Below are 9,999 nucleotides of genomic sequence, written 5' to 3' on the forward strand. Positions count from 1 at the left end.
CAAAGGGCCTCAGTGGAAAAGCAGAGCTCTGGGATTCTGCAGGGCGAAGCAGGGAGCGTAGAGAGCCTTCATAATCTCATTTCCACAGCAGCTCCATGTAGTGTTGGGTCAATGCCCCAGGCGCTCAGTCCGCTGGCCTTGGCCACTCTCTGCCTGGACCCTGCGAGCTCCAGGAGTCGCCACACTTGCCTACAGGCTCCAGGGCGGCCCGCTGCATCACAGGCTGGAGACCCCAAATTGCTTTTTAGTTGGTGAATGGCAATATACACAGCCACCAGATATGAATAAATGCTTGTTTTGTCATACGCATCCAGGCCCTCGCAAGTTCCCAGCTGGCCAGAACATCCTACCTTTTGGTAAGCCTGAGAGTTGAATGATGCCTAACCTGTTCCTTTAATAGCTAGAGAGTTGCATCATTTACCAAATCAGACACTGCTCACAAGACGACCTGTTACCTCACATTGCCTCAATATCATCTCTTTGGTAAGGTGCTTATTTGGTGCTGCTGGTGAAGGGGTGAGGGGTGACACATCTTTTCCATAAACATGAGTATTTCATCTTGGCTCAGGGTCGCCTGTGCCAAGGTCATGCTCAAGCAAACTTGGAAAGACAGTTTAAAAAATAATAATAGATAGTATTTACCGAGCACTTATTAATTGCTCAATACAGATTACATATTTATTAATAATATCAATATCCATCAATAATAGACAGTATTTATTGAGCATGTATTAAGGTGCTAAGAGCTTTACATGTATTATCTCATTTCATCTTCACAATAATTTTATGAGGCAGGAATGATTATTATTCCAGTTTTAGAGGCAAGGAAACTGAGGTTCTGTGAGGTTAAGGAAATTTCCCAAAGGAACCTAGCCCATATGTGTTGGAACTAAGTAAGTGCTAGAACCAGGATGGAAAGGCAGGCCTGCCTGTTCAAAGCTTATAGCTAGCTCTCTAGCCGTACATGTGTATCTAACAATCATGCTGTACAAGCCAGTTTGCTGCAGATGGAAAAGTCTTTCCTACAATCATGCCAGGAAGGCTAGAGTATTCCAGCAATTGAAGCTTCACAATGTAATTGCATAGCATGACATAAAAACTCTGTCATCTAGCACTTGCCTAGATCTGCAACACTCAACTCTTACCTTTGATTTTTGTGCCTAGTAGAACCACACTGCTTCTAGTGCCCTGAGAACCTCATGCTGTTCATGGCTTCCTGCCTTGAGACACATTCTCTTTGCCTCGAATGTCCTTCCACCTTGATTAATTGGCAAATTCCTTTAAAATCCAGCTAAAACATCATCTCTTCCAATCAACCTTCCTTAATTTTCCTCTGACAATGTTAACCATTCTGTCCTCTGTATCCACCTCTGTACTTTGTATAAAAATGTATTGCTCACTCATTCATTCATCATTAAATACTGTTTTTCCAGGCACTGAGCTAAGTACTGGGAGACAGAGAGTCAAATAACACATTTGTAGAAGGAGGACTACTTGCTAAGGCATGGACATAAACCAGCTACTGCCAGTAGTTCCTACCAGCGGACATAAAGTATAGGTTTCCACAGGTTGGGGTGGGTGAGGAGAGGGTATGCTAGGAGAAAAGTGTGATAGGGCATTTTGATTCAGCCCGAACTTAGGAATCAAAGTTTATCTGTTTGTGGAAAACAAGAGCTGGTAATCCTGCTGGGCATTTATTTGAATCAGTGTTCCTGCTGTGGAACAGGATGGCATCTGTTCAAAACCTTGGATTGATTTTGAGTGCTTGTGGGGAAAGGAGTTAGGACCAACGCTGAGAGAGTTGTTTGAAAAGGAGACTTTGAGATACTCTGGGCACAAGCTGTGCTGCCTCTGGAACCAGGGAAAGGCCATTCTCCTCACTTCCTCGTAGAACCCCACACTTGCGGTATCTTGAGTGGTAGCTTTCAGCACGTCGGCTGGTAGCGCCCAGGCTAGGGACACTGGCATTGTCACAGTGGGCCCTTTCAGCAGTGGCATTGGCAGGGGTGTAGCACCTCAGTGGCTTCATGAGTACAGGGCATTGAAGAGACGGAAGCAGAGCAAGAAAGGAGGAAACGAGTGGATGCTGCAAGAAGGACTGTGGCTGACAGACCAGTTCATGAGCCTGTTGAGACACATCTGGGCCTTCCACTTAGAGCTGGGGCAAGAGCATACATTCTGGCCTACTGATGTGTGTATATACGTATCAGTAGATCAAGATCATATATATAATCTTAAATTATAACCACAAGCTATGAGTCCTGGAGACACCCGAGTTACACGTTTTTATTTGCTTTTAGGGAACTGTGTCTTATTCATCTTTATGTCCCAAGACCCAGCACAAACCCTGACACACAGCAACTGCTGACAAAATATTTGTGGATTTATTTAATAAAGGAGTTGGGAGGAGTCAGAGAAGGGAGGGTGAGCATCACGCATTAAAATATGATGATGTCTTCCTGATCTAACCAGACCCGGAATATGAAACAGAAATGGGATCTATGCTATGGGTTCTGGCCCCTTTTGGTTCTGCCAGCATGTGTGATGAGGTGCTGAGACAAATTCCGTGGCAGTTAGGAAGTGAACTGGCTGCCAAGATGGAGAGGAGGGAACAATTAATCTTGACCTTCTACAGTCCTGAGGTTCCCAAAATTAAGGGGAATCGGAAATACCAAAGGGTGAGGAGGTACCTAATTATAGGTCAGATGGGAGGAAGAGGATTTTCTTAAAGGTGGGCCTAGACAGAGGGTCCTAAAGATAGAGAAAATATCACCCTGATGATCTTGGTTTTTATAGAAGGGGTAGGGAAAGGTATCCACAAATCATACCCACATGGGGATACTTGAGGTAGAGAAGAATAGGTGACCTTGGGGATCAAAGGTTATCTTTGTGGGTAGGCAATATTTCCCTCATCCTTGTAGCCTACCCTCCCCACCAACAAACATCCGAGTGCCTCGATGCCACCCGAGAGGCGGCAGCAGCATGTGGATCAAACACACACCTATATCCGAATGTTCTGTGGCAGCCTCTGTGGTTTTAGCCTCCTGATGCTGATCTGCGTGTCCCCGCTGAACTGGGTGCAGTTCCTGGTGATCAAGAATGGCCTTGAGCTCTACGCAGGACTCTGGATCACGTGCAACCATGAGCTGTGCTGGAGCCACACACCCAAGCCACCCTGTGAGTGCCACTGAATTAAATGCCGCAGGCCCCACAGTTTCAGAGCTTTCTCTCACATTGGCCCTTCGTCTTTCTTCCTCCAAGATCTTTTGGCCCTCACCTTTCTAAATCCAGGATGGATCTCAGGATGGTGAATATAGCCATCCGTTTCTTTGGTGTCCTCAGTATACCCTTTCTCCCTCCTACCCCAGGTTGTTTCCTCTCCCAAACTATGAGTTGATACTCTCTTTACTCTCTGGGAAGAACTCTTTTGTCATTTACGAGCTGTTACTGTGAAGCAAGGTAATTGTTATTCTAATGTGGTTTGCAGAAATAGAAAAGGAGTGATTGATCATAGCTGGGAGATAAAGCACAGTGTCTCAGCCTCCATTTTCAATGAAATGAAAATGAAAATCAAGATTTCATTTTCAAGGTCAGCTTGTTCTTCTGCTAGCAGTAGAAGAAAACTTAAATGCATGTCAGATACGTAGTATAACAAATACCAGCTATTTAGAGTAAATTATTAATGGCTAATTTTATGTGAATTTAAGTAAATCTGAAAATGCAACACAAAATATTTAAAAATAAGCTTCTAGGGCTAGAAGATGTCATATGCATGAGTTTTTCAACCTGAACCAAGACTTAGAGGAAAGATATAATGATGCTAAACAGTTTCCCCATCATTCACAAGAGATACGTTTACACAAAGAAACAGGTACTGTGAAGGAAAACATACATGAGTAAAGTGTTTATTTCTCCTTCTCAGATAAGCAGGGGTCCCAGATGCCGAGGTGAGGGGGGCACCTGGGCCCAATCCTGAGGTGGAACATCAGTTACTTGGCTGTGGGCTATGGTATTCGAAACTAAGGGGTTGGATCCTAAAACAAGATCTTGGGAAGAAACTAAAATCAAAGGCAGGCAGACAATTGAACTGCATCTTCAACTAAAAATAAAAACTAGGGAAAATATTTGCAACAAATATGAAAGATAAAAGGTTAATGGCCTTAATATATCAAAAATATATATAAATTATTATTAAGAACAAATACCCAAATAAATAATTTTTGAACAGACAATTCACAAAACAGAAAGTACAAATGTCTAATAAGCATAGGAAAACTATTTTAACCTCAATCAATCATTAAAGAAAGGCAATTCAAATGAACAATGGGATAGATTTTTTCAACCATGACATTAACACATTTTTTTTTTTTTTTTTTTACTGAGGAAGATTCACCCTGAGTTAACATCTGTCGTCAATCTTCCTCTTTTTGCTTGAGGAAGATTTGCCCTGAGCTAACATCTGTTGTCAATCTTTCTCTGCTTTGTATGTGGGTTGCTGCCACAGCATGGCTGCTAACGAGTGGTGTAGGTCTGCACCTGGGAACTGAACCTGAGCCACCAAAGTGGAGCGCACTGAACTTAACCACTAGGCCAGAGGCCCAGCCCTAACAGAGATTTTTTATTTATTATTATTTTGTGGTGAGGAAGATCAGCCCTGAGCTAACACTCATGGCCAATCTTCCTCTTTTTGCTGAGGAAGATTAGCCCTGAGCTAACATCTGTGCCCATCTTCCTCTGTTTTGTATATGGGATGCCTCCACAGCATGGCTTGATGAGCAGTGTGTAGGTCTGCGCCCGGGATCAGAACCCGTGAACCCTGGGCTGCCGCAGCAGAGTGCGCGAACTTAATCCATGCCCCTGGGCCAGCCTCCCTACAAACAGAGATTTTTAAATGGCAATATACAATGCTGCATACTCCCATGTATGCTGGGGACCATGTAAATGGGCATAACCAAAGCAACATGATTTATGTATATCCAGATTTATACTCACTAATTCCATTTCTAGAGGAATGGAGTAAAAGATATAGGCATAAAAATTAAGCTACAATTATATTTATGTGACTGGGTGCCCAGGCTAAAACTCAGGTCTTGAGATTATTATTTAAATCTTTAATGAGTCAGAATCTTGAAATTTTTCACTTAAAGCAGCAAATAGTTTATTTCCTGAATTCACCTGTGAGGCCAGCTGTTACTTGTTTAGAGAAAGTCAACTGAGTCCTTTAAGTATACAATTATAAGTCAAGTACCCACCCTATTTCCAATGTTAACTAGTCCTAATTCTAGGGCCAGTAATAAGTCTGTAGTACAGATCTTACAAGGAATTCCCAAAATGTAATCAGTATGTCTAGGCCTCATTAGCCTGAGACAATAATATGTTATTACCTAAATGCATTATTGTCCAAATTCAAGAACTTTGAACTTTTACCTGTTGAATTGCAAGAATTTAGCCCCCTCTCCCACAGTATTCCCAGTTGTTTCTGAGAGTTCCACAGGGGCTATCGCAGGTGGGCTCAAGAATGTACGTGCTCATGTTCCTCTGCCCCAGACTCACTTCAGGCCGTTGTACCCCTCGCTCTGACTTCACCTGGTTCTAGATGGCTGATAGCCTCTGTGCTGTAGCTATTGCTAACAGGATGAAGAAGTGGTGGAGAGGAAAAGACACCATTCTTCCCTTTTACCACTAGATCTCAAATGTGGAACACATCCTTCTGCTAATTCCCTCACAGCAGAGATGAGATCAGACCGTAATGTAAAGGAATGTGTTGCCACAGAGAGTAACTTGAACTGTTTTGCAGAGGGTGGGGAAAAAACGGTAGGTCTTTTGGTGAAGGCACTGGGCACTCCAGAGCCAAGACCCTGGGAACCATCACACAATAAACATCATCAAGCTGTGTGGGGATGAGCTGGGAAAGAAGATCCTTATTTGTGCCCTGGATACCACATAGCAAGCTCAGCTTCATCCTCCTTAGCCCTCACTCCCTTCTCTAAGACTTCATCTGATTTTCTTAAGGGGAGGTCACCCACTGGACTAACCAAGCCTTTCCTTTCTCCTTTTCCTTGGCAGATTACCTCCACTATTCCAGGGCCTTCTTCCTCATCTCTGTCCTAATCATACTCATTGGCCTTGGCTGGCTCTTCAGCTCTTGCCTACCTAGAAGAGGAAGCATGACCACCAACTTGGATCTGAAGGTATCCCTGCTCAGCTTCACCTCAGGTACAGACCTAGATGGGCAGGGTAATACCATGGTAAAATTGTCAAGGGAACAAAGTGTCTCTGTGGGACTTTCATCCTCTTTTTCTTGTCCGTTTTCTTTTCTTCAGTATCACATCCTGTTGCCAGCTATCTGCCCTGTCTTATCGTATATAACACACTTTAGCTGACTTATGCTGGGGGAGAGGTAGAGGCCCCTTTCTCTCTCTCATCTTGGTCAGTCCCCAAATTTTGGGGTCCTTTCCACACATATGGTGCCTGAAAGCAGAAGAGTTGGGGTTGGGGGTCAAGGCAGACTTAAGACACTGATGGGTTGTGACATCTTTTCTTCTGGTCCTAGCCACCTGCCTGCTCTTCTGCCTCGTCCTATTTCTGGCACAGGTTCATTGGCATGCTAGAGACGCCATGGAGTCAGATCTCCTATGGGCCTATCATCTTAATTGGTGGAGTGACTTCTTATACACATTTGCTGGTGAGTTAGTCCCTTGCCTTATGCTAGAAAGTTGGAAGAGAAAGTTACTTCTTGAAAGGGAATTAAAATCTAGGAGAAATAGAAGCACAAACTGTTTTCATTCAGAACACTTCTACATTGAGAGGCAGTGTGGTATGGTGAAGAAAGCATGGATTTTGGAGTCTGAAAATCTAGAATTAGTAACCTGTTCTACCACTAACTGAAGCATGGACAGGTTGAGTAACTTGCCCAAGACCACACAGAAAGTAGTGGAACCATTATTTGCGTCCAAGAGGTTCAAGCTTTGTTCTAACCATGTGAGAAATACTATAATGAAATGGGAGCACAGGAGGGTAAAGTAACTCTGCTGGGAGAGAGGAGGGTTGACTTCACTGAAAAGAGGCCTTTTGAACTGAGTATTTAAAGGATGAGTAAGAATTTTAGAAGCCAAAAGACCATCTGTTTATTGAAACGCAGCTCAAATTCTTCTCTTCCCCTAGGGATCATCTCCTTCCTCAACTACATAACTTCCAGATCTCCTCCCCTTGATCAAGATGTCACTGCGATTCCTATAGAGACATCAAGGTTGGGGGTTGGTCCAGTGACTACAATATCACCTGCTGAAGATGAAGGGTCAAATTCTGAGATGGAATCTCCAAGTGAGGAAAATAAAAAACTACCAAATGCAGAACTGTGATGGTGATAGGAAAACCCAACTACTGCTTGTCTTAAAAATGTGGGAGAAGCTAACTGAGTTGGGAATGATTGTGCAGATTCTTGGAAACTTTCCTAATATCATGTCCACATTACTGAAGGAGACAGCGTTAAAGCCAATGAAATGTCTTTTGTGTGCATTGGATCCAAAATATGTATGATAGTCATAAAGAAAGCAATGAAAACTCACTTAAGAAAAATTTTCTAAAAGAAAACATCAGTGTTTAGGGTCGCGAATGAAAGAAACTAGCAGTAGATGCAGTGTGTGGATCAGAGACCTCCTTGGGCATTAGGGATCTCAGGGACCAGAATGCAGAAAAATGTCAACTAATTCTGTTTGAAATGTTTTTTAACTGCGAGGCATTGCTGAGCCTCCTGGTAGAACTGACATAGACAAACCACGTGCAAGGCTCCTGGTAAAGAATCTGTTAACTCTGGGTAGCATCTAATAGGCATTTTCATGACTTTCAAAGCCAAGAAATGATGTGGCTTTGGGCACATTCAGGATGGAAGGCATTTGGACAATATTGTTGAGTTTGAATTGGAGATCATTACCAGAAATGGAGTGGACAGCAATGGAGATAATACCTACCACCCAAAGGAGCTGAGAGGTTCTGGGTGGATTCTGGGGAATCCATGAGGTCCCACTTTCTATTAGGATTGGTAATTTGAAACCCTTACAGTCTGTTATGTGAACCCACTGCTTCTCCCTAGGCTGGGAGATACCTTAACCAGGCATCTACAAGCTCTCTGAAATTCTATACAAAACTTGTGTATGTATTTTTCTGAGAAAACGGCCATAAATTCCATCAGATTCTTGAGAGGGCCTGTGACTCTTTGGATTTTTTAGGCATCAATTATGTTTTACTGAGCCAAATTAGGCTAAAGGGCTTTCTTCAGCCTAAGTATATATGTGAACCAAGTTGAGAGATTTTCCATGTTTTCTATACCCTATAAGACTGAGGAAAGAGGGAGGAGATTTCAAGCAATCACATAAATATCTTGATGGCTAAAGATCCCTTTCAAACCCAGACCAGATTCCATGCAGAAGGTCCCTGACATTCATTTTGTCTTTTTCCCTTTAGTAGCTGCCACTACTACTCCATTCGTTGAGGTCTGTTCTCCTCCTCCCCAAGCCTGGCTGTGGAATGGACTATAGTGCCCAGGTTCACCCCTTGCTGCTCTTAAAGATAAGCCCTTGGGTCCTTTTGGTTAGAGATTCACTGGTAACCTTTGCAGAGAACAAACATAATAGACATGGAGCAATTATGTAGTTCTAATAATCCTGGTCCCTGATCAGAAATTCCCAAACATTTCCAGATGGTAACTGGAAGCCCATTAGGTTAATACTTTTGCTTTTATTCCTATGGGTAGGAGTTTAGCAGCACATGCATGTGTGCAACCACACATAGAGACACACACACAAACACACATATATACTTATACCTCATTTTGACCCTGCCTTAGAAAACCCTTTTCTCCGTGTTGGCCCCTCTTCCTAGCAGGTGATCTTAGTAATGGCAGAATGACTGGTGCCTCTTTACTTCAAGTGGCCTCATTTCAGAGGCTCCTCAGGCTGTTCCTGGGCCTCTGTCTTGTTGCAAGAATAGACATGTAGTCAAGTCCAATTCCCCCTCCTCCCGTCACTACTCACAAACTAAGCATACTCCACATATTGACTAATTAAGGACTCGTTAGTCTCATGAGCTTTATTTATAATTCAGTATAAATAATTATATGACCAAATTGACAGGGAGCTGAATACTGATGACTCTTCAGGGAATGGAAGTTTTAAGTTGAGTGGGGAGAAAGAAGGTCTGAATGGGAGTGGAAGATGCTAAATAATAAGAAAGTAATAATAAAGGCCCTGGGTATTAGGGGAGAATAGGCAGGAATTGTAAAACCAGTTTTCTACTTTGCCAGTAAAGAATGATCTTATAAGCAGAGACAAACTGTCATGGCTCCTTTAGAAACTGAATGCTCTATTTTCTCTTTCTCTCTTTCTTTGCTTGCAGAGAATTCCTTAAAAAGCTTAAGTGATTTTCCAATAAGATAGCTCAGTAAATCACCCTTTGATACAACCCCGCTGCTCCAAATACACTGCGTGATAGACGAAGTAGAGGGAGAGAGAGAAGGATAGCCAGGTCAAAACAAGACAAGCGTTTTCACAGACCAGAAAAATAACATAAACACAAGGCTATGATTCAAGTTCAGCTATAGACTTAATGGGCTCTAAGTCCAAAAGTAAGCAGAGGTGAACAGGAAGCCAGAGCCTGTGGAGTGAAAAGAACTAAAAGTGCTTGTCAGAACATGGGCTAGAGACAGGTCCACAGCTCTAGCTCAAACTAGGGACTTAAGAAAAGAAGTTAAATAAAAACTACTTCCAAGCACTGACTGGGGCGGTAGCTTATTTGGAACTACAGACCCAAAGAGGTACAAGGACACGTACACAAGCTTGCTTAACCAAGCAGCCCATTGGTTCATTAACTGGGTTTATGATATTTCCTGATAGTGTAACAGAGCAGAAAATCTGAAATACCACATTATGAGATCTGACTCTGGACTGGGGCCTCTGGCCAAGGTAAGGAAATCCCAAAACTACTGGATAGAATGAGCATAGA

At 42.9% G+C, this 9,999-nt stretch overlaps 1 protein-coding gene across 1 annotated transcript; it reads left to right on the forward strand.

Moving 5' to 3' along the window:
- Positions 1–2,597: 2,597 nt before the first annotated feature.
- On the forward strand, positions 2,598–7,498 carry TMEM202 (transmembrane protein 202). Its single transcript, XM_058540469.1, has 5 exons — positions 2,598–2,678; positions 2,922–3,177; positions 6,067–6,216; positions 6,554–6,685; positions 7,165–7,498. Exons 1-5 carry the CDS (start codon positions 2,598–2,600, stop codon positions 7,359–7,361), a joined length of 816 nt encoding a protein of 271 aa, XP_058396452.1. The 3' UTR covers positions 7,362–7,498.
- Positions 7,499–9,999: the final 2,501 nt, after the last annotated feature.

This window comes from Diceros bicornis, chromosome 5 (assembly GCF_020826845.1).
Source record: "Diceros bicornis minor isolate mBicDic1 chromosome 5, mDicBic1.mat.cur, whole genome shotgun sequence".
NCBI classification, from domain to species: domain Eukaryota; kingdom Metazoa; phylum Chordata; class Mammalia; order Perissodactyla; family Rhinocerotidae; genus Diceros; species Diceros bicornis.